Here is a 23,719-nt window from a genome sequence, read left to right as displayed (position 1 = left end):
TGAAGACCTCCACAGATGGTGACTCCACCACTTCCCTGGGCAGCCTGTTCCAATGCCTCACAACCCTTTTGGTAAAGAAGTTCTTCCTAACATCCAGCCTACACCTCCCCTGGCACACCTTCAGCCCATTCCCCCTCGTCCTGTCACCAGGCACGTGGGAGAACAGGCCAACCCCCACCTCGCTACAGCTTCAGGCAAAGTTCCCATCCCCTCAGGCCACTCCAGTCCCCTCAGGCCATCGCTGTGCTCCATGCCATCCCCATCCCTTCTCGCCTCCCCTGTCCCCCGAAGCCATCCATGCCCTGAGTGCATCCCCATCGCCTCACGCCGCCCTCATCCCCTCAGCCCACCCCGGGGGCGGTGCGGGGGCCTCCCCTCAGCAGGGGCCGGCCCGGCCGGGCTCCGCCTCGCCGCGGCGGGCAGAGGAGGCGCAGGCGCTGCGGCTGCTGCAGAGGCAGGAACGGGAAGAGGGGAAAAAAAAAGGGGGGAAAGAAAAAAAAAAAAAAAGGGAAAAAAAGGGACGGATCCCGGTGGAGCTGCCGCGATGGCGGCGCCGCTGAGCGACGGGGAGAAGCGCAAGCAGATCAGCGTGCGGGGCATCGCGGGGCTGGGCGACGTGGCGGAGGTGCGCAAGAGCTTCAACAGGCACCTGCACTTCACCCTGGTGAAGGACCGCAACGTCGCCACCCCCCGCGACTACTTCTTCGCCCTGGCGCACACGGTGCGCGACCACCTGGTGGGGCGCTGGATCCGCACCCAGCAGCACTACTACGAGCGGGACCCCAAGGTGAGCCCCCTGCCCTGCCCCGAGCCCCTGCTGGCCCCAAATCCCTGCTTGCAGCCCTGTGAGTGTGGTCCCACCGTGGGCATGGGCACGGCTCGCTGGCTGGGTGCCTGCTCTGCTGTCTCTGCAGGCTGCGTGTCCTTCAGCCCTCGCCCTTATGAATTAGGGAGCCCCAGCGCTGAACCGAAAATCCCTGGGGGCAGGTGTGTGCCTGGGGAGGCACAGCCCTGCCCTGCCCGCTGGTGGCACCGAGCCAGCTCCTTTCTCGGGGTTATGGATATCGCCCTGACACACCGAGCTGCACCCAGCTTACGTGCTCTAGGAGTTACCCCTGTGTGTGGAGCCCTCCCTGTTATCCTTGCTCACCCAAATGTGCCGTGGTTCGTGTTATTGCACCGCCAAGGGGCTGTGTGACTCCCATCGAGGGTAAAGGAGGCTGGAGAGGGGTTGCTCCCCATCCCCTGTGCTTAGATTTTCGCTAGAAGCATGTCCCCGGGGGAGGCTGGAGCGAGCAGAGTGTTCATGCTGCTGTGTGATGTTTTTACTCGTTCTGTTGAGTCCCAAGGAGCAGACGAGGAGGGCAAAAGGGTCCCTTTCAAACTCCCAGAGCAGGTAATCCTGCTGCTTAGTGCCCCAAAACTGGCCTGTAAAGATCCTGGCTACTAAGGAAAGGGATTCAAAGGGAAGCGTGGTTTACAGCCAGGCTATTGCTCTGTTAAAACGCCTGTTTACGTATAAAAATATCTGTAGTGATGGAAAAATCTGAGTAAGGGCAAAAGCGTGCGTAGCCCGCTTCCCCGCTGCGCATCCTAGGAGCAGGCTTTCATTAGCATTCACCACACAGGCAGTGGTTCCTCCGAAACTCGGGAGGTCACCGCAGACCCGTCCTTCGTGTGCTGCTGTGCCAGGAGCTCTGCCACCCCTGGGACAGTTTATTCCTTCAGCAGAGTGAAACGTGCATGTCAGTGTGGGGAGGACACGAGGAAGGGTGAACACATGTTGTTTCAGCCCCTGACAGCCTCAGGTGGCTTTGAAACGTGTCTAAAGCTGTCAACACCGGGAGCATCTGATTTGTCACCGTCTTGCTCAGAGATGGCCTAAAATCCAGCATGCAGGGCTGATCCTGTCTTGCAGAGCTCCCCAGCACAGAGACAGTGCCCCAGCCAGGACAGAAAAGCGATGAGAAACACTCTCAGCGCCAAAAACAGGCTGGGAAAGGTTGAGCTTGCACGCCCAAGTGCCCTCTCCCTTCCCTCCCGGGGGTGACCTGGCCGGCTTATCTTCTCCCAGCTCAAAAAGCGCGAGAGGAGAGCTGGAAAATCACTGGCAGGAAGGGGGCTGGCCTGAAGCAGGGCCAAGTATGCGAGGGGCGGGGGGCTGCCTGCTTGCTGCAGCCTCTGGATCGGCTTCAGCGGAGCATGAGAAAACTTTTAAGAGCCCGGCGCAGCCATCACCTCGGCCGAGCTTGGCTGCACGTAAAGATACAATTCAGCATCCTAGATAATTCCTGCCTGCAGTTAATTAGGGAAACACTCTTAACAGGCAACGGGATTTTTCTATAGAAGGCTGTTGGCAGGGAGATGTGCAGCGGGGAGTTGGCTAGCATCCCGTGCAAGGCTCCTTCTGACAAACAAACTGTGGTGCATGTTGTTCAGGAGCGGGCGCCAAGAGCCGCTTTGGGAGGCTGTCCCCTGCTCTGGAAAACAGTTGGGGCTGATCTTAATTTTAAGCGACTTCGGTGCAATCCTTTGGGCGCAGCAAGTGATGAGCCGGGAGTGAAATGTGCTGTGTCTTGCTTTGCCTCCCCAGCGTATTTATTACCTGTCCCTGGAGTTCTACATGGGCCGCACCCTGCAGAACACGATGGTGAACCTGGGCTTGCAGAACGCCTGCGATGAAGCCATTTACCAGGTGACGTCCTGGGGCACGGGGGTCCACCCTGAAGACCTGGCCAGACTTTTCCATGTGGAGGGCTGGGTACCTGTATTTCTCAAGGCCTCCTCCCGAGGATGTTTTGTTTTGCCAAATGAAGGTTTTCTCTCTCTGTTTGAGTCCTGCCACCCCCAGAGAAGGCAGTGATGGCACCTCGGGGTGCCTCAAGAGCTGGGCTACAGATTCCTCAGACCTCTCCTTTCCTGTAGTGGCTGGGCTCTGCATCCAGAAAGCAGCTCCAAGAGTCCCCGGAGACTGGGGGATCCCAAGGGGCAAATGATTTCCCACCAGTAGGAGAGGTGGTGGCTCATCATGGGTCATGTAGCCTGCCGAGGGAGGCTGGGCCAAAAAGGCAAGCGCAAAACCACCAAACCACAGTTCATACTTGCATGCACGTAGATAGAAAGCCCTACAGCAGCGCTGACAGACGACAGTAAATCGCCAGGAAGGGGGGGTGGGGAAATGGCTTGATTTTTATAATGTCACTGGATGGGTTTGAACCGGAAAAAACACAGCCACTGCTGAGTACCACCAAGTCGATCACAGATGCCAGGCCGTGTTTACTTAGGCTCGCTGCCATCTGCAGCAGGACAGTGACCTTTTTGACAGAATAGGAGTTTGGGGGCTTCCTCACCCAAAAGCTTTATTTCCCTACCCCTCAGACTGACCCACGTTACAATTTCTAGCAGAAGTTGGGCTCTGTCACTCACTGTCCTTCCAAACGAGGTGCTAAGCTTGCTGACCAAACACCCTGGCCATGGCCAGCACGTTCCCTGCCAAGGGATGGGAAGGGCTTTCCAGAGAATTTCTGTCCAAGCCATCACACCTCGGAGCACAGGCTGGTTTTATTCAGGCAGGATCCTCGAGTCCCTTTGCGAAGCCTCATATCCAGAGTGGCTTTGTCACGGAGAGAGCCTGCCTTGGTATTAGTGCCCCCTGTCACGCCACGGAGAGAGCTGAGGCTCTGAGAGAGCAGTCTGGGGAGGAGCTGTAGCATCCCCCTGGCTCTCCAAGCGTCCTTGCTGCTGGCAGGCTTCTCCTTGAACCGGGCACAACCCCTGGAGAGGCTGCCAGCCCTTGGATTAGAGGAGAAAAAAACCCCAAGGGCTGCAGAAGACGAGACAGCCACTTCCACCCATGGGGCCCGGCCAGGCAGCTTGGCAGCGGGGTGCTCAGGATGTGGGAGGGCGCGGGGCGGAACGGCGGAAACCGCGGCCGCAGGCTGCAGAAGTGGCCGTGACCTTCCTCCAGGCACCGGGCCTCCTCCTCCTCCTCCTTGGTGGGAGGGCCTTGGGGCTGGAGGGGCTGCCAGGAGGCGAGTGTTTGGTTGGGTGTCTCTAAGGAAACCCGCTTCGTGGGAAAGCGGTGTTTGGGGAGGGATTGTTCTCCAGTTCATGAGGCTGCCCCCAGGGGCCAGAAGCCGGTGAGGTGTTTTTGGGGGTGAGGGAAGGGCTGCGGGGAGAGCCCTGTGTGGTTTGTGTGAGGTGCAGCCGGGTCGGTGTGGGATTTGTGTGTGCTCTCCTCCTCAGAGGACGGGGATGTGGGTGCTGACCTGTTCTCCTGTGGCTGCTTCCCCAACAGCTGGGTCTGGACTTGGAGGAGCTGGAGGAAATCGAAGAGGATGCCGGGCTGGGGAACGGAGGCCTGGGCCGCCTGGCAGGTAACACAGGGAGAGGGGAGCCCCGTCCTTGCTCCGAGGGCATGGAGTTTGCCTTCCTTGGGAGCACATCACACCTTCATCTCAGCCTCCTGAGGGCTCTCTGCTTTGTGTCACCTGCACCTGGGGCTGCCTGCCACAGCAGGACCTCAACTACGCACAGCCAGCATCCAGGAGATGCCTTGGTGCCTGACAGGAACGCAGCGAGCTGGGCTGTGGCTGTAAGAGGCTGCCTGAAGCCTTTCTTCTCACCTTCCTGTAAAAGCTTCTGTGTTTTTTTTTTTCCTGAGGCGCACAAGCAGCCCTCACGTAGGCGAATTGTTGGCTGCTATTTTGATCTGCCCGTCACAAAAGGACTGCTGGAGACAAGAGCTGCCTGACAGAGGAGGTGCCAGGGCTGAGCTTTACCAGAGCTGCCCTGGACTGATGGTCAGAAAGCTTTGCTTTGACAGAGCTCGTAGTAAAGCAGCTGGTGAGTCAGGATCAGAAGCCCTGCTTTACGTGGCAGGCATCGAGCCAGGCACGGGTTTCTCAGGCAGGTTCAGAAGAGCTCTCGCTGCAGCAACGCCACATTTAGGTGCATTTCTGTCACACCTGGCTTGAGCTGCTGCTGCCCCTGATGGCCACTGGTCTCTGCTGTGTCCACATCTGAAGGTTGCTGCACCTGCACCTTCATCACACAAGGCTGCAGGCGCTCCTGGTGTCAGCACCATTGCTCCCAAATCTCCCCTGGCACTGACCTGATGCTAAGGGCCTCACTCCTGTGAGGGTCCTGCCCTTCTCAACAACAACTTTGTGGGGTCCTGGTGCAGGCTGTCCCCTCCTGCCCCTTCTGCATGCAGATTCCTAAGCAACAAACGTTCCCAAGCAGCACTGGTCGTGGCAGCCCTTCAGCCCCGTGCACAGCGCACCACCACCGCAGCGAGCCGGGGCGAGGTCGCTGGCAGCGTGATCATGCTCTGCTCTTCCAGCTTGCTTCCTGGACTCCATGGCCACGCTGGGGCTGGCAGCCTACGGTTACGGCATCCGCTACGAGTTCGGGATCTTCAACCAGAAGATTGTTGATGGCTGGCAGGTACGTTGTTGGCACACGTGGGTCGCCCCATCCCCTTATGTTTCGTGCTGTGATGGCTGGCTCTGCCCGTGGGTGTGACCTGGCCACACAAACAGCACGTGGGGACTTGGGCTGCCCAAAACCTCTGTATTTTAACCTGGGGTGCTGCTGCTCATGTGGGGTCCCTCAGAGACTGGCAGCAGGGCCTTAAATGGGGACTCTCCCCTGCAGCATTAACAATTGTAATAGTTTGTAAGCAACAGTAGACTAAAAAACTGCCCCAAGCGGTGGTTATTCCTCATGTATGTCTGGAAATGATTTCTGTTAGGAGACTTGTATTGCTTCTGTGCATAAAGGACCCTATTTTCCCCTTAAAATAGCTCTCCACAAGTCAGGTAGGTGAGAGGCGCAAGGGTTGGTTTTTCCTCCTTCTCCACAAAGAAGCTGTGTTGCTAGGCCCTGTAAATGGTGGAAAAGAGGCAAAAGGTATCCACTGCAGTTGGCTTAATGCCACTTGAAAAAGAACAGGGGTGGTGATGTGGGGTTGTGGCTCAGACCTAGTCCCCTCCCAGAAAAAAAATCACCTGCTTTGCCTCAGCCCCTCTTGTTCGTGGTGCGCATCAGCGTGGATTGCTCTGCTGAATTCACTTTGCTCCTGTTGGTGCTGTCAGGAGCAGAGAGGAGAAATCCTGTCTGGCAGAGGGCAGAGCAGTCAGCAAGAGCTGGATCGCAGGGGGTGGGTTGTGACCAGGAGCAGCACCTGTGGACTCCAAGGGAACCACAAACTGCACCATCAAAGTGGATGCAGAGCCCTCGAGGCACTGGGTGCAGGAGTCTGTGTGGTTTGTGTGGATGGCTTAAACTAGTACAGCTCTGCAAACGTAATCGGGGTGGATTTATACCAACTGGGATTTGGTCATCCAAGTTTCAGAAAGCCCAGTTGTCCTCTAGAGACCTCTGTGTATCCATTTTTAAAGCCACCTTACCAAAGCTTTGCTTTTCAAACCCCTTTGGGGAGCTGAGTTCAGCCTTCCCTTGGTGACAATGAGCTCCGTCTTGAGCCACGTTTGCCCCTTGCAGGTGGAGGAGGCCGATGACTGGCTACGCTATGGCAATCCCTGGGAGAAAGCCCGCCCCGAGTACATGCTCCCCGTGCACTTCTACGGCCGCGTGGAGCACACTCCTGAGGGTGTGAAGTGGGTCGACACTCAGGTACAGTGGCCTGGGCTTGGGGAGGGTGGCGTGGAGGGGGAGAGGCTGTCCCTGTGCTAGCCGAGGTCGGGCTTTGCTTCTTTCCTGCTCTGGCAAAGCGCTCTCTGCTAATTTGCAATTTCATCTTTATCGGCTCCTCTGGCGGCAGGGAGAAGGGGGATGATGTTCAGCTGCAGCTGCGACTACAGAAGGAGTTGCTGCCTGAATCTGTAGCAATTTCTAGGGTGAAACCTCTCATCCCTTCTTGCAGGGCTTTATGTCAGGGGAGGATTGCAGCCCTGGCTCGTTCTGCGCTGCTCCCGGCCACGGCTTGCTCAAACCCAGTGATCCTGCAGGTGGTTCTGGCACCGCCGCCGTGGGTGGAGATCCATCTCTCGGGGCAGCCAGGCAGCAATCCAGCGGGTGTTCGACTCGTGTGGTCAGAGCAAGTGCCTCTTTCCCAGGCCAACCTGGTGGGTAGACGAGGTTTCACGTCTCCAGTCTGCCTGGAGGCCTCGTTCTGCACCAGCGTGGAGAGCAAACGCTGCTCCAGCTCCTGCATTCCCCTGCCTCGGGTCGAGGCGAGGCCGTGTCGCAATTACAGGGGTAATGCTGTGCTCCGGGAGCACATGCCTGCCAGGGGCACGTGCTGCTGCAGCATGAAGGTGTTCCAGCTTTACGGCTGAGGAGGGCAAACTCTGAAAAAGCGTGGATTTATTAAGGGGATTGAAGAAGTTTCAGCCTCTCCACCCCAAGCCCTCAGGAGGAAAGGACTGGGAATTTCTCGGGGATTTATGGACACGGCCTAGCCTTGTTCCCACTTTGGTTAAGGGTCTGTCTGAGGAGCATACAGCCGCAAAGCTGTTGAAGGCAGCGAGTTGCAGGCGGGTTGGCAGGGCTCAATACCACACACCTGGGAACGGCACAGGGGCACCCTGCCAGCAGACATCCACCTGGGGACTGAATGCCCTCACCTCTGCGTGCTTTCCTCTTCCAACCCCGGCATCAGTCTGGGGTTTTCAGGGATCCCAAGCTGTGCAGCGGACTGCTTCTGACAGGGAAGTGAGTTTTCAGCCAGTGCTGTCGAAGGAACAGAATGGAAAGGCTTAAAAAAAAAAAAAAGCCCAAGATGCAGTTTCCAAATATAGCATCGTGCAGTTAATGGGATGCGTGCCCCGGTCCCGTGGCTCGGACAGGGCAGGCTCTCTGCCTGCCTGCTTCCATCTTCGGAGCTGGTAAGACCAGCTTGGAGAGCCCGAGCTCTTGCTGGTTTTCTCCAGAGGGGAGGTGTTGCTGACGCCAGCACAAAGAGTTTGTGTTCTGTTTGGGGCCGACATGCCGATCTGTCTGGCTTTTCCTTGCCCTGTAAGCACAGCTCCATCCGTTCTCTGCTGCCCTTCGTGTCTGTGCTTGGGGAAAACCTGTGGCTGCAGGGTTGTCACAGCACTGCGTGCTGATGTGTTTGGGAGGCTGTGAGCTGCTCCTGACAGAGGTGGCCAGGCCCCGTGCTGCAGGATCAGGGCTTTTCTCCGCAAGCACTGCTCAGCTCTGCTGGCATAAGCCCTCAGGGGCTTTGTTCCAGAGCTTGGTGCCTTGCCTCACTGCTCAGGTGGTTTGGAGGCATGGAGATGTTGGTACAGCAGTGAGCTGGAGCCCACGAGCTTGGAAGCACACCCGTGCCTTGCCTGGACAGTGTAAGCTCAACTAGAAGCCCCGGTGGTGTTCACCGTAGCACTAAGCCACCTGGGCAGCATCCTGGTGCTTAAGCATAACTTGAAGGCTGCACAAGTTCATGCACGTTCAGTTCAGGTGCTGGAGATCTCAGTGCCTTTACTCAGGTGGCTTCAACATACATTTAATGGAGTTTTTGGATGCACCACTATGGGAATGGTGCTTTGGTGGCCAGGCTTGGTGCTGGGAGGCTGCAGAGGGCTTCTGGGCAGGATTCAGGCTGTGCAGTTTATCCCAGATGGAATCAGCTAGGTGCCCCAGCACTGTGCCAGCACAGACAGAAGAGCAGTGGCCAGCTGAGGGTGCTTGCAGGGCTTTGGTGAATAGTTAACAGGTACTCGGTTGGTCTGGGAAGGTCAGCGGGTTGCTTGCAAGCCTGGTGTTTCATGGATGAGCTTGGAACTCCTGTTTGCCAGTGAAGCTCCAAACAACTCTGCCTCTCGTATCGGTGCTTTCCTAGTGGGTGCTGAAAGTGCCCGTGACAACAAGCAGGTCTGTGAACCTCAGCAGCTGTGTTTTAGTGCACGTGGGATCTTCACCACAGCCAGGAGCTGTCTGTGTCCTCTGGATTCTTTCTGAAGGAGTTTTTGCTGTCCTTCTGCAGGTTGTCCTCGCCATGCCGTATGACACACCAGTGCCAGGATACAAGAACAACACTGTGAACACCATGAGGCTGTGGTCTGCAAAAGCACCCAATGACTTCAACCTCCAGGAGTGTAAGTGCTGGCCCTCCTCTGCCTATCTTCTGGCCAGTGGGCTCTGGGGCTGGGGCATAGTTATTCCTCTGTGTGTTGCACCTGGCACAGCACTCTGCATCTGCCCTGCTTTATCCATGCCTCCTGGCTACCTCGAAAACACAGTGCTGAATGCACATTCATGGATCACACCACCTCCAGAACCCTTGTGCACCCACCCATCCTCGTTTCACCCCCCTCATGCTTGGCTTGCTCTCAGATCCTGCCCTGTGCATTCCCCAGGTGATAAACTACGTGACAGTGTGTTCTGCAAGCACCCAGGTGCCATGGAGAGCCAGTTCTGTGCAGCAGCATCCTTGAGTGCTGAAGGAAAATGGCAGCATTTTCCCTCCTTACTGCTGGTTTCCTTTGAGTCCTTGTGTGACCCCTAGTGCATTTTTCAGGCTCTAACTGTAGTGCTGAGGGACACGTACTGGGCAACTAACAGTTGCTAGGCTGTACAGGAGGGGAAATGGTTTGGACAAGACTGATTGAATTCATTCTTCCATACTTGGAAGGATCAAGGACACAGAGAACTGGGGTTCTCAGTTCTTGATCTGCAGCTGTGGCAGTGCTGTGTGTATTTCTCTCTCACTGCAGTCAATGTGGGCGACTACATCGAGGCAGTGCTGGACAGAAACCTGGCAGAAAACATATCCAGAGTCCTGTACCCGAATGACAACGTGAGTGACTCTTGCTTCTCTTTCCGGCTGCTTGGGTTCATCCTTCCTGTAGTTTTATCGCCTTGTTTGCAGGCAGTGGAAGGTCACGGCCACCTGATGGTTGTTGTTCTGGTTTGAGGGTTTTTAACACAATGTGTTGGCTCTGCAATTCTCAATGAACAGACGCAGCTCTGCTGGCCCCAGAGTGTCCCTGCTGACTGCTGGCAGCTGGGGCCTGGCCTATATCACACAGTTGCTGTCTGCCTTCATGCTCAAGGCAGTCGCCAACTTACGTGGTTTACTGTTTGCAAAAGTAAGTCCTTATTTTAGAGGCATCTATGAGGGGGCACTCGTTTCCAGCCCCAGTTCAAGGGATCTCTCACACAGGAATTATCCCAGGCCATGCAGTCGTTGTGCACCCAGTCATGGACTAGTGTCTGTGCTGGAAAAGCTCATCTCCTGGGCTTTACCCCACCCACTCATTTCTCTTGGTGCTTTAAAACAGAGCAGCGTGATGCGTGGTGTGCACGGGAGGCAGCTGGTGTGTCTATAAATGACACCAGCTCCTGGCTATTGCAGGGAGTCCAAAATCCTTGCTCCAAAAACCCTGCAGAGGGCCTTGCGGCGAGGGAGGGAGCTGTGCTTGGTCTGTGGGAGCAGCAGCGATGTGTCGGGTTCTGTTGCCCTCTGGAGGCAGCTGAGAACAGCAGGCTGTAGCACGGCTGGAGCTGTAGCATGGCTGGCTGCCTGAGAGGCAGGATGAGTAACGTCTAGGTTTGGCCTGACAAAGTGCAGAGCATGTACGAGCTGTTGGGAAGCCCATCAGATTGGACAGCAGCATCTCCAGGGGCTGGGCTGCCAACTTCAGCACTGACCTCTGCGTGTCCCCCCTCATGCAGTTCTTCGAAGGCAAGGAGCTGCGGCTGAAGCAGGAGTACTTCGTGGTGGCTGCAACCCTCCAAGACATCATCCGCCGCTTTAAGTCCTCCAAATTCGGCTGTCGAGACCCTGTGAGGACAAGCTTTGAAACGTTCCCGGACAAGGTGAGTTTGTGGGCAGAGGTTGCCCGGGGGTATTCAGCTAGACCTGCCCATGGTGTGGGAGAGCAGAATGCTTTGCTGCATACAAAGACCCTGGCAGTTTGGGTTGGAACACAAAAGGGATCTTGAAGCTCGTTTTCCAAGGAAATAAATGCATTTTTGAGCAAATCTGTTGAAGGTTGTGGAGCTCCGTTCCTGGGCACTCTGTTTCTGGGATGTGTGGTGCTGTGAGCCATAAGAAGAGACTCGAGTCTTCCCCCAACCCTGACCCCTTGGGGACACAGTCAGAGCCCTGTCACTGCCACCTCTGAGCCCGGCGAGTCTGTGTTGCAGGTGGCCATTCAGCTAAACGACACCCACCCTGCCCTGTCCATCCCAGAGCTCATGCGGATCCTGGTGGACGTGGAGAAGGTGGACTGGGACAAGGTGAGCAGAGCTGGGAGGCGCATATCTCGCAGGGGCAAGAGTTGCTGTCCTGCCCTTAAATAAGGTTTTCTTCCCCCTCCTGGCCCGGCCATGTTGTGTGTTAACCCGCTGTCTGCGTGCAGGCCTGGGAGATCACGAAACGGACCTGTGCGTACACCAACCACACCGTGCTGCCCGAAGCCCTGGAGCGCTGGCCGGTCTCCATGTTCGAAAAGCTGCTGCCCCGTCACCTGGAGATCATCTACGCCCTCAACCAAATGCACCTGGATGTAAGGGACTGGGCTGCTCGCGGGCTGTGGGTCTCGCCCCAGCTGTCTTTTAGGATGGGGGTGTTGCCAGGCCCTACACTGGGTTGCTGATGCCCCTCTTCCTGCCCGCCCGCAGCGCGTGGCAGCTCTCTACCCAGGGGACGTTGACCGTCTCCGGAGGATGTCGGTGATCGAAGAAGGAGACTGCAAGCGCATCAACATGGCACACCTCTGTGTGATCGGCTCTCACGCCGTCAACGGCGTGGCCCGCATCCACTCCGACATTGTGAAGCACTCAGTGTGAGTTGGGGGGCACCCACGGCGTGCACCAACCTCCCCTCTCCTCTCTGCTCACTCAGCTTCGCCTGCGAACCCGGGGGGCTGGCTGGGGCAAACAGGCATCAAGGCCTGCTTCGGTTGTCCTGCTGGGTTGGAGGGCTGGAGAAACTACTTTATTTGAGAGTGTATGGGGTCCAACTCACCTCCCTTCAGAGCTGGTGAAATCCTAGGCATTATAGCTGAGGAAGGGGTTTGAGAGGCAGTGCAGAGTTCACGGTAGTGCAACGAGATCAGCAGAGGTTGCCCTGAGTCAGGAGCACGTTTGGGGGGCTCAGCTGAAGCTCTGGGTGGTGGCAGAGTGGCTCAGTGTGCCCCCTACTCCCTGATGTGCCAGGTTCAAGGATTTCTACGAGCTGGAGCCGGAGAAATTCCAGAACAAGACAAACGGGATCACGCCACGGCGCTGGCTTCTGCTGTGCAACCCAGGACTGGCCGATGTTATCGCCGAGGTGAGCGAGGGGCTGAGCTGTGATCCCCGCTGTTTGCTTCTGGGCACTTCACAAATCCTGAAGAGAGCCTGAGGGAAAGGTCTGGCAGGTGTGAGTGAGGACAACCTGCTAGGAGCATGCCTGTTGCACGTGTAGGTGTGAGGTCGGCTGAGCTTTAAAGTCTCTGGGGAAGAGCTGGCCAAGGAGTTGCAGAAATTTGGGTCTGGCTCCTTTCCCTCTCAGTGGCTGCAGACAATTTGTCAGGCAGCACCGTGGTGTGTAGAAATGGGGTGTCTGCAAAAGCATTCAAGCTTCATGGCCACAAAGGAGCTCCCTCAGAGCCCCCAATTTTGTCTCCTTTGTTTAGCAGGCCCTTGAGGTTTGTTTGGTTTTGCTTCGCACTAGGGTATGTAATGGCTGAAAAGCTTTGTGCAGTTACTTTTCATGTCCTGCCCATCAGTTTCTCCAGCTGCCAGGAGGCCCTGGTACCCGTGCACACACCCTTCCTCTGAAGCTCTTTAGGAGAAAGGGACTGGTTTACATTTTTGCAATTCCCCTTTTTCCCTGTACCTTTGAGCTGCCTGATACAGAAAAGTCAATTTGCCATGAGGAACTGTGCCCCTTCTGTCCAGAGTGTCTCTTCTTGCTCTTCCCAGCAGGGCTGTGGCATCTCTGTGGGGGAAATGCACTTGTGGATGGGGGGAGATATCCCACAGGTGAAACATTCCGCTTTTGATTCCTTCCCTTAGAAAATCGGGGAAGGCTTTGTCACAGACCTGAGCCAGCTGAAGAAGCTCCTGGATTTCATCGATAACGAGATGTTTATCAGGGATGTGGCAAAAGTCAAGCAGGTAAGGAGCGCTGGAGGCGGGGGGGGAAGAAGGGTGAAGGCAGCGGGGAACATCCCAGCAGCCAGCCCTCGCTGCTGGCACAAGGCCTGCTGCTCATCAGATTTTCTCACCAGGAGAACAAGCTGAAGTTCTCAGCCTATCTGGAGGAGCAGTACAAGGTCAAGATCAACCCTTCATCCATGTTTGATGTTCAGGTCAAGCGAATCCACGAGTACAAGCGGCAGCTGCTGAACTGCCTGCATGCCATCACCCTCTATAACCGTAAGTGCTGCCTGGCAGGGGCTGGTAGTCCCGGGGTGCCCCTTGCCAGCCCCTTGCTGCCAGCATCCCCGTGTAAATGCACACAGGCTGGTGGCCAAGGACTCCTGATCCTGGCGGTGTCAGGAGTGTGCCCTGCTCCCAAGTGTCTGCTTCGTCCCCCTGCCCCTTCCCAAGGGGAGGCAGGTCGTTGCAGCTCTGATTCGTGGCTGTCTGGAGAAGCTTTCCAAGTACTTTGCAGCCCAGTTTTGCCCAGCACAGCTTTGGCAGATGTCTGGTTGGCCTTTGGGGTTGTGCAGGTGTGCTAGGCTCGCGGCCCATCTTTGCTTCAGTAGTTTATGCCTTGCTCTTCCAGGCATCAGGAGCGACCCATCCAAATCCTTTGTGCCTAGGACGATTATGATCGGAGGAAAGGTAAAGTGCTTCCCAGCCTCGGTGCACGGGTGGTATTGGGATGTGGGGAAGGTGCTGGTCCCTTCTGGGGGCTTTGCTGGGTTTGCTGCGGGTTAGCCAGCAGGGGTCTGTGCCGGTGGGCTCTGTCATGGACTAGCTGGGCTGATAAGGCCCTCCTGGGGCTTAGGGCTTCTCCCAGTTGGGTTTTGGCTGATCCTTGTGAAGAGCAGACCCATATGAGGCCCAGCTTCTCCTCACAGTGAGGGCGTGAACTGGCACCTCTGTGCTCTGCCTTCCTTAAGAGCCCTCACCCTCTCTGGGCTGCTCTTCTTCAGGCGGCCCCCGGCTACCACATGGCCAAGATGATCATCAAGCTCATCACGTCCATCGGCGAGGTCATCAACAACGATCCCTACGTGGGGGACAAGCTCAAGGTCATCTTCCTGGAGAACTACCGCGTGTCCCTGGCGGAGAAGGGTACGTCTGTGTCCCAGCTGAGCCCAGAAGCTGGTTTGACAGAAGACTGTCGCAGCGGGTCACCTGGGCACCCTTAGGAAGGGACTGTGGGTTGTGGGGCTTTACATGGGGCAGGGAGCCAGCCTGGGGCAGGAGCAGCAGCAGCTGCAGGGGCTCCTGGCAGAGCTGGGCCTTTGTTTGTGCCTGGCTCTGGCCTCTGGGCTGAGCTGGAAGGGGCAGCAGGCCACGAGCAGCTCCCAGAGTTGTTCTGCTATCCTGCAGCCAGCCGAGGGCTAACTCCCACCTCTCTTGCACCCGGCAGTGATCCCAGCAGCGGATCTCTCCCAGCAGATCTCCACAGCTGGCACGGAGGCCTCGGGCACCGGCAACATGAAGTTCATGCTGAACGGGGCCCTCACCATCGGCACCATGGACGGAGCCAACGTGGAGATGGCCGAGGAGGCAGGCGAAGAAAACCTCTTCATCTTTGGCATGCGGGTGGAGGACGTGGAGGCCCTGGATCGCAAAGGGTCGGTGCTGGGGGCACGCTGCCCTCCCTGCCCTAAACACATCCCAGTTCTTGGGGTGCTGGGCCCCAGGGGATGGCCCCAGCCCCTACAGCCCTTCTGTGCCTCCTCCTCGTGCAGGTACAACGCGCTGGAGTACTATGAGCGCCTACCGGAGCTGCGGCAGGCCATCGACCAGATCAGCAGTGGGTTTTTCTCCCCGCGGGACCCCGGGTGCTTCAGGGACGTTGTCAACATGCTCATGCACCACGACAGGTGAGGCCTGGGGACGATGACCGCGCTGCCCCGCCTGGGACCCTGCAGCAGGCAATCCCCAGCCTTACTCTGCCCTCTGGCTTTCAGGTTTAAGGTGTTTGCTGACTACGAAGCCTACATTAAATGCCAAGGCCAAGTGGACCAGCTGTTCATGGTAAGAGCTGCCCACAGCCCCAGCGGGAGAAGTGGGGGCCACTGGGCTGAGCGTGCCCCTGGGGAGCCCTTCTCACACCCCACAGTGTTTGTGGGGCACGGGGCAGGGTGAGGTGGGTTTTGAGGCTTCAGCAGCCCCACAGCACTGTATTTAAAGCCATGCATATAGCTGGTGCCCTACGTGACTGCTGCCCTCACCTCCCCTCTTCCCAGGACCCCCGGGAGTGGACGAAGAAAGTCATCAGGAACATCGCCTGCTCGGGCAAGTTCTCCAGCGATAGGACCATCACCGAGTATGCCCAGGAGATCTGGGGGGTGGAGCCCTCCTCCACAAAAATCCCCCCACCCAACATCCCCCGGGACTGACGCAAGCACAGAGGGGAGGAAAAGGAGGGGAGGGTGCCCGGCCCCGCAGCCCTCACCCGCATTTCACCGCCGGCTCTGCAGGAGCGAGGCCTTTCCCTCGGGGGTAGAACGGTGCTCTGAGGAGGAGCCCTGCCCGAGGACCAGGAGCTGGGGGAGAGGCGAAAGGACCCCGTGTTTGCCCCCACGTCCCCAGCCTGCACGTGCTTGTAGTGAGACAGCCACGGATCAGTCTTCCGCAACCGCTCCACGCTTAACAAGGGATCTCCAGCTCACTCCTGCCCTCCCCCTGCATGCGGCCTGGCCTCCCTGCCCCACAACGGGGTGTAGACAACCCCGAGTGTCTTGTGTCTCCTCCAGGGGCTGTGCCAGCCCAGCAGCAAGGGGAAGGAGAGGCTGCTGCCTGCCCTCCCAGCCTCCCCCTAACCCCAGGAGGCCTGGAGAAGGGACTGGGCGTTAGATGGGCTGCCTCCAGTGCAGGTACCGCTTCCGTACACTGTGATCCACCAGGAGGGATCAGCAGCCGGGATCACAGAGCTTGCTGTAGCCTCCTCCCTACCCATTAATTAAAAACCCAGTAGCTGAACCACTCCAGGGATATTTTTTATTATTATTATTGTTTTTGAGCATCTGTATCTGTGTGGAACAGGTTCTGCTTGCCGCAGCCAGCTGGGTCTATGCCAGCTCCTGTGTCCCGCACTGCTCCACGTGTCTCTCGTGGGGCTGGGGTCAGTTTAACACCCGTAGTGCCCTGTAGTGCACCACTACTCCTGTGTGACACCCACTCATTAAAGCAACCTGAACACGCCTTGGTTTGACTCTGGTGTGACTGCCTGCTGCTTGGGGCTCCAGCTGTGACACTACAGTTCCAGACAGGGTCCCCTGCAGCCAGCACCATGCCGGGTGCTGGCACTGTCACGGGGACGGCACGCCCCTGCAGGATGGGCTCTTTGGCCAGCACCCAGGGTGGGCAGGAGGGAGATGGGGCCAGAGGCTGCACCAGGCCAGCACCAGTTCCCTGCACAGTGGCTACGTGCACTGGGAGGGGGGTTACAGGCTTGGATTTAGCCTGGAAATGGCACGGGGGAGGCTCTGCTTGAAACCCCACAGGCAGCTGTTTTTCCCAAAGCCTCAGCCAGGCTCCAGGAGAGCTGTTCCCCCTGACCTGGCAGCAGTACCACCACGAAGAGTTGTCCAGGCCCAGCTGCAAGCCCCTTCTCCCACCCCACAGCCCTACTGCAGCACTGCCACGCACCCAGCTGGCCTGCCCCAGCAGGGAAAGCATCCCAAAAACAGGTGAGAGCTGAAGTGATCAGCAGTCAATGCCTTTATTAAAACTACACCACTTTTAGATAAACATTTCGGTTTGAAGTTCCAAGCATCTCACTGGCCTCCTGCCAGGGCTGGGGGCATTGGGATCGCCGCCAGCCGCCGGCCCCGCGCCGGGCCCTCAGCTCTGCCCCGCAGGAAGGCAGCCAGCTGCCGGCAGCAGCGTGAGCTGGAATGTGCAGGTCACTCTCCACCGAGCCACGTTAAGTGTTCCTCTTCTGTCAGTGCAATAAATACAAGTGCATCAAACATAATTTAAGTGGCACAGTTAGCTTATGAGTATCACGGGTCAGAAACCTCAGGGCTAACCCCGCTAATGGCAGAAGGGTCTCAGTACGAGAACAAGCTACGGTCTGCTTTGCAACTAGGATGAGCCTGCAGGTATAACGGGGATGCATGCCGAGCAGTTTCTACTACGCTGTACACCCCTGAATGAACCCTTCAGGCAGCACGATTCGCTTCTGAGCACTAGTGACTAAACCTACAGCACCACTTCCCTCTCCTGGACAGCGTGCTCCAAACACAGCAGTGAGATGGGCGGAGAAAGCTGCTGCCGGAGGTGCCCGTGGTGCCCAGAACACAGCAGGGAGGCAGAAGGAGAAAGGTGGAAGAAGCCCAGGCTTGTTTTTGCATCAAGGACTGTGTGTCACTGCCTGCTTGTAACTACAGAGGAACAGCATAGCCACCAGGAACAGGAAATTAAAAGGAATTGAGACGTAGATGAGGGGAAATAAAAATGCAAGAGTTCTTCCCACCCAAAGGAAGCACGTAGCTGGCTGGCTGTGTATGGGGAAAATGGAAGACACCCCTTCCCACATCCTGGGCCCATGCTGATCGCAGAAGGGGGAAGTCAGGCAAAACACAAGCTTAATGCTGTCCAGTTTAAACTCCCAACTCTGTAATTTATCTGTATAAGCCACTCCTAAGAAGTGCGTGTGAGAAAAGGGAGGAGCTCCACTGAGGATAACAGGGAGGGGAGCAGAAGTGATGTCCAGAAGGAAAACTGTACGGAACAGGAAAAAAAAAGGTATTCATCTTTTTCCCTTAAATAGATGTTGGAAAATGAAGAACAAAAAAAAAAATCTCACTTTATTTCCAAATGTGTGCAATTAGCCCACCACTTGCAGCACATTGTGACTGAAGAGCTAAACAAAAATACCTCTCACCACCTGGATCTGCAGTGTGTTTGTAATTACAGCCACTTAGCGGGAAAAAAGGGAAGGCAAAACTTGTACTTCCTAGAAAGGGAACACCTCAAACTCAAGCAAGACAGCTGTGGTATGGAGACACGGCAAAAGCCATTCGCCTACAAATGAGTCTGTATGTGATCCAAAAAACAGCAGCAGTGTTTGGAAGTGAAAGAAACACCCTTGGTCATGACATACGTGTCCTAGGAATGTCTGTCCTCAGTGGTACCGCGCTGGATTGATTGGCCAGGCCAGGCTCTGTTGTGCTTGCTTTTTTCACCATTTGGTACAAGCTCCTGGGTTGTTGGCACCCCTCCGTCCACATCAAAAAAGAAGCCACCAACTTCTTTCTTCTACCATCACAGACGCTGATGCTGGGAGCTGGAGTTGCCAAGGGTACACATCAGGACTGGAGTGGGAATCCCTGACCTCCGTTAGCGCCAGGGATGGAAGAATGGCAGACTGACCCACGGGGAGGGAGGAGGAAAAAGAGAGAGAGAGGGAGGGGAAGAAAAGAAAGGGAAACCGCTGCCAAGCAGCCAGTCTTCAGTGATGATGCTCATGTTCGGATACTCCCAGAAATTCCCTAGGAAAAGAAACAACACAGCAGTGACTCTCAGTTGTCCTACGCTCTGGTGGATTCTGTGGCTTCTGTTTCCCTGGCAAATACTGGGGCTGAGTGCTTGCAGCTAGAGGGAGCAGCAGCGAGCTTTGCTGCCACCCACCTAGAAGAGGTAAATGCAGCAGAAGCAGCTGCTCTGCAGACAGCCCCTCCAGAGCATCCAGCTCACAGCAGAGCCGAGACAGAGGGGCGAGCGCTCCCCGGCTTTCTGTGGTTCCCTTTCTGTACTTCCCCTTCTGTAGGGCTGACCCAGGACCCCAAGCAGCACCCCCCCCATGGCGTGGAGCCCCCGCTGGCTGGGCTGTTACCGCAGTATTCGAGGTAGCTCTGGACTCCTGTAGATGTATTTGTGCCGGTAGCCGAGGTCTGTGTGGAACGGGACGAACTGCACCTTGTAGTCCCGGAAACTCCGCGACGTCGCAGCGATGTTGTAAAGCTGAGCCCGAGGGGAAGCAGGTGAGGGACACGTGTCACTCCAAACCAGCCACCCCCCAGCTCAAAACCAGCCATCCCACCCCAAATCAGCCCCCAGGTCCCCAGACCTCTTTCAGGGGTGGTCCTGGCTTGACCAGCTTTGCAACCTCTCGCTCAGCCTCAGATTTGCCCCCTCCGACAGCACAGAACCTGCAGCCCCTTCAGGCCACGCGTTTCTATGCACGTCCTGCTGTTGCTGCCTTTCTGCCTGGCTTCATCAACACCCCTGGGGCGTTATTCTGGCCACCCCAGTCGCTTCCTCCAGGCAGAGCCACATGCCTACCTTTTTTCCCAGATGAAACGGTACCACCGGGTCGTCCTCAGCGTGAAGGATGAGCAGGGAGCAGGAAATGTATTTCACACTGTAGGGCAGACAATGACAATCAGGAGTAGGTAGACTGGAAGCGTTCTCCTCCCTGCCCAAAACTACTCCTACACACAGAGAGCCCCTTACTGATGTCAGGCAAAGCCAGTTAAAAATAGAGCAAGCAAACAACTGCAAGGCTTCAACGCAGCACGCAGGGCTGGGAAGCGTGGGCTGGCCCCCAGCAGCCTCCCGGCACTGGCAGCAACACGCCTGGATCTGCAAGGAAGCTGCAGTGACTGACGTGTGCTGTGGGTCATTAACTGCAGTTCAGGTCTTGAAAATGCTATTACACGAGCACCATTAATTCAATCTGCAGATTTTCTAGCAGAAGGCATCCTTGGAAGAGCTGTTTACTGCTCAGACCCAAAGCGGCTCGCATCACTGCAAGGCATTGTTCCCCAAGGTCTGGTTTGGTTTCGCAACTGGAAACCCAACTGCTAAGTGCTCAGCCTCTTGAATAAAAGGCTAAAAAGCAGACGTTATTATGCAAAAAGGAGGCTTATGCAAACGCACACCAGAGAAATAATCCCAAACCTTTGCAGTCCTGATGCTACTGCTTAACGTGTAATGCACACTTGAAAAGCATAAATCACCAGGATCAAATTAGCATATCCCAGAGTAGTCTCTTTTGCATCTCTCCTCATTAAGACCAATTAAAAAGAAAGCTCCACAGTGCAAAGCTGTGCTGCATTCAGGGCTGTGAGAGCAACTGAAATCCCTTCAGCAAGTACAATGCTTCGACATAAAAAGAGCAGAGAGCACAGTCTGCTCCTTGATGCTTGCCCTGGTTCACTGCAGCCACAGCTGAAAGCCCAGCGAAGAGGGAAGACACTCACTTCTCATCGTTTGCAAATTTAATGCCACTCGTCGTGATGGGGTCAAGGAAGAACCAGTCAAACCCGGGGAAGTATCTGTATATCTGAAAGGAAAAACTGCCGTTAGTGGCAGGCAGCAGCAGGACAGTTACAAGCAGCAGTAACAGGACAAGCCTCTGCTGTCCCTGCAACATCCCTGAGCTGCTGGCTGTGCTCTCTGCAAGGAGACAGGCCATGTTTCCACCAGCACCTTTTTTCCTCTCCTGTTTCAAGCCCCTCTTATCAGCACGCTCAGGAGCAGGCTCTCAGGGAGCTTGCCATTACACACCACTGCTGGGAGAACCGCTGTGTACTTGCCACGGAAAAGGGGTGACTCCGCGCCTCCTCCCGGATGTTGGTGAAGGGAGATTCCAGTATCAGGGCATCCGGGGGTGTTTCTGAAAAGCCGAAGGCACCGTGCTGAAATGCAGGGCTCAGGGCCTGCCTCGTGGGAGCAGCTGCCACCACGGCACGCCAAGGACAGCCTTGTCACGACACCTGGGCCAGGTGGGACGAGAGCAGCCCACCAGACTTACCTCTCTCGCAGAGGCGCCTCACCAGATTTGTTGCGACCCTGGGAAGGAGAACAACGGGTGTTAATCCGGCACAGTCCCGCTGAAAAACACCGGGCTCTGGTGGTAGCAGGGGGCAGAGTACAACTACACTGCCACCGCACACTGCCTGCATTGTGACTTGGTTCCCACAGGTCTCCCAAACCCCACTGATGCCCACAAAGGGCATCAGGCACCTGCGTTTAGGTAAGTGAACAAGGCCAGGAAAGCAGCACACCACGTAGCCACTTTACAGGATCTCTTTGAGGTGGCTCTCAGGCTCCTGGCACACCCACAGTGGTGCAAAATGCCTCCTACCTCAAGGGTACAAGGGCTGAGGAGCAGAGAGGGGGAGGCAGGAGTATGGGCAGAGGGTTACTGAGCTCCAGGAAGCTGAGCACAGGGATCCAAGGGTGACACTGGCCACAGCTGGGCCAGAAAGCCAAAAGGTGTCCTCCATGCACCTCCCTAACGGGATAGACATGTTTCCAGAAGTTGCTGAATCCTCCAAGCACAGGATTTATTTCAAAAAGCCCAACCTCTGGGCTGGCTACAGTCACAGGCCATTCAGATCACAGTGCGTTGGGAAATGTCACCGGAATGCTCCAACCCAGAAAGGGACCCTGAGCACAGCAAAAATAAAGAGGAAGAGCCAAAGGAAAAAATAAAATCTGCCTTGTCTCAAACAAAGCATAACATTTAGTATCATGGTGATGAAGAGGCACTCTCCTGAAACCCCTCCCTGCCCCAGCACCACGTTTTGTTGGACAGCGAGGCAAGCCACTGTAGACTCAAACACTCTCATCTGCACACAGTTTAATTTCAAAGCACTTCTTGTGTTTGCCCTCCACTCATCCCCACATCAAGGGGATTAGAGTGCATGTTCTCTGCTGAGAGTGATCAGCCTCCAGACAGCAGAGGAAAGGAATTAAGTGGAAAAGGAAAGTTAAAAAAACATTTAGGAAAAGGCACTTTGGACTGCAGATTTCTCACTGTTCCTGCTTCCCTGTGCCAAGCATGACCACGTAAACACTGTCGATGGCCAGCAGTGCAGCCATACAGGCACCTACACGAATATTAATTACACACAATATGTTTGTCAGGATGGAAAAAGAACATTTTGTAAGGGAAAACCGCATGCACATGCAGCCTGTCTGGGATGCTCTTCCAGAATATCAAAGCAGCACGATGTTCTGCTCTGAGATGAACACAGACACAGGTTCACCACAGGAAGAGATCGGCGCAGTCCCACTCGCCTTCCACTTGATCAAATAGCATCAGATTCTAAGTGCCTTTTTCCAGCGTATCCCTCTGGGCAATGAAGGTTTGAGACCAGCTCCTGCACAGTCATTCACTGTAGCCCTTCTCACTCTGCAGAGCGCAGAAGGGGAGCTGCTCTGCAGCAGCTATGCCACAGACTCCAAGCCAAGCCGGCCTGGGGATTGTGGCAAACAGCGCCTTCACCCAAGGTCAGTGCGTGGTGTTTGTCAGGAGGTGCTGAGTCCCCCTGGGATTAGATACTCACCCCGTGCCTAAGGAGTGTCCCCAGATGTAGACAGGGTTGTCTCCGCTTCTTGCTTTTATCCAGTCGAAGACGTGAAGGGCGTCATAGGTCATTCCCCTCTCAGACGGGCTGCCTATCGAGTCTCCCCAGCCTGAAACACAAACGGTCCCTCTGTGAGCTGCGTGAAATGCTCTGCAAAGCCAGACAGCTCTCCCCTTGCAGCACACCTGCAGAAGAATCAGGCACAGGCAGTTTCTGCTCATCTCTCTGTGCACCTCAGCAGTTTGGGGTTAGAGCCCTGATTGATCAGCAGTCATTGAGACAAGGTAACTGCTGGCTGCAAAGAGGTTTTTGTGGGTTTGGTCACCAACAAAAACACCAGCTGGATCCCTAACGCTGCCACACTATTCTTGTACCTCCCTGACCGCAACAGCCCAGCCCCCAGCCCTTAGCTGCTTTTGCACGCATAAAACCAATTCCTAAGTGCAGTCCCTAAAAGCATACCAAGTGGATCCTTGGGATCAAAACCCAAGCACAAAGCTGTTGCAACCTCAGCTTGTCCATGCTGTCAGGGCCCTCCAGCCATCTTCCACCCTCCTGATTTGGCTCTATCCCTATTACAGCATGTCTACACACCTCATGCTGAGCAGGAAGCATCCCACATCCCTTCTGACACCTACAGAGCAGCCGGAGAAGCTGCTGCCAGCCAGCAGGACTGAAAAGCAGGGCAAGCTCCTACAAATAAAACTCTGAGAAGAGCAGCAGATACTGGACTGCTGGTGGCACAGAGCTGCAAAACGGTCACAGCTCCTGCTAATTTTGTTGCCCTTTGGAATAATTTTGTTATGGAAATTTGAGATTTCTGGAAACGCTTTAAAGACCAGAAATATCTGCAACATCCAATACAGCTTCTCTGAATTGTCAACGCAGCAGCACGTAGTTACACATCACAGAATAACCATGTCTCGTTTGTACGATTTAAAGGCAAGAAAAGGATGAACTTAAAATTGAAAGAGAAACAGTAACCACAACTGATTAGCTAACAGCAAGTGTTTGCAAAACAACAGTTCCCCTGAGATTATCTTTAAAAAGAAAAGCAATTATTTTGTTACTTAGAAAAGAAAGATAGCTACAAGTGTTTCACAATAACAGAAGCCCACATACCTCGATAATCAAACGTGACCACGTGGTACCCGAGGGAGCTGAGAACCTGGAGGGGAGAGAAACACACAGAGAGCTCTCACAGAGGCCACCACAGCGGCCGTGCTCTTGCCTCAGGCCAAGGTGCAGGGACCTGATTTATAGCATTATCAACCCGACTTGGTAAAGGAGTAATTTAAGAGCTTTTC

General features: G+C 55.7%; 2 protein-coding genes across 3 annotated transcripts in view; one reads left to right on the top strand and one right to left on the bottom strand.

The window, feature by feature from the left end:
- The first annotated feature begins 455 nt into the window (after positions 1–455).
- PYGB (glycogen phosphorylase B) lies at positions 456–16,230 on the top strand. Of its 2 annotated transcripts, XM_084284168.1 has the most exons (20): positions 456–787; positions 2,594–2,695; positions 4,298–4,376; positions 5,345–5,448; positions 6,508–6,639; positions 8,954–9,065; positions 9,684–9,766; positions 10,645–10,788; positions 11,119–11,211; positions 11,334–11,480; positions 11,596–11,759; positions 12,133–12,247; positions 12,976–13,077; positions 13,191–13,338; positions 13,691–13,749; positions 14,064–14,205; positions 14,507–14,714; positions 14,832–14,966; positions 15,054–15,120; positions 15,333–16,230. In XM_084284168.1, the coding sequence occupies exons 1-20, from the start codon at positions 545–547 to the stop codon at positions 15,483–15,485; spliced, it is 2,532 nt and encodes an 843-aa protein (XP_084140294.1). In that variant the 5' UTR covers positions 456–544; the 3' UTR covers positions 15,486–16,230. The 2 variants fall into 2 exon arrangements, with proteins under 2 accessions (XP_084140294.1, XP_084140295.1); XM_084284169.1 differs by lacking the exons at positions 456–787; positions 2,594–2,695; positions 4,298–4,376 and adding an exon at positions 4,693–4,845.
- Positions 16,231–16,786: 556 nt separating this feature from the next.
- The window catches only part of ABHD12 (abhydrolase domain containing 12, lysophospholipase), a 36,586-nt gene continuing 29,653 nt past the window's right edge, over positions 16,787–23,719 (bottom strand). The window contains exons 6-13 of the mRNA XM_084284177.1: positions 23,535–23,580; positions 22,392–22,521; positions 20,852–20,889; positions 20,634–20,713; positions 20,298–20,380; positions 19,378–19,456; positions 18,929–19,056; positions 16,787–18,584 (exon numbers count right to left, since the gene is read on the bottom strand). Of these exons, the coding sequence (XP_084140303.1) occupies positions 18,545–18,584; positions 18,929–19,056; positions 19,378–19,456; positions 20,298–20,380; positions 20,634–20,713; positions 20,852–20,889; positions 22,392–22,521; positions 23,535–23,580 (624 nt within the window). The 3' untranslated portion in view covers positions 16,787–18,544. The remainder of the gene's footprint in view (positions 18,585–18,928; positions 19,057–19,377; positions 19,457–20,297; positions 20,381–20,633; positions 20,714–20,851; positions 20,890–22,391; positions 22,522–23,534; positions 23,581–23,719) is intronic.

The sequence above is a fragment of the Netta rufina genome, assembly GCF_964035555.1.
Source record: "Netta rufina genome assembly, chromosome: 3".
NCBI lineage: Eukaryota > Metazoa > Chordata > Aves > Anseriformes > Anatidae > Netta > Netta rufina.
This window is presented reverse-complemented; position numbering and strand designations above follow the sequence as displayed.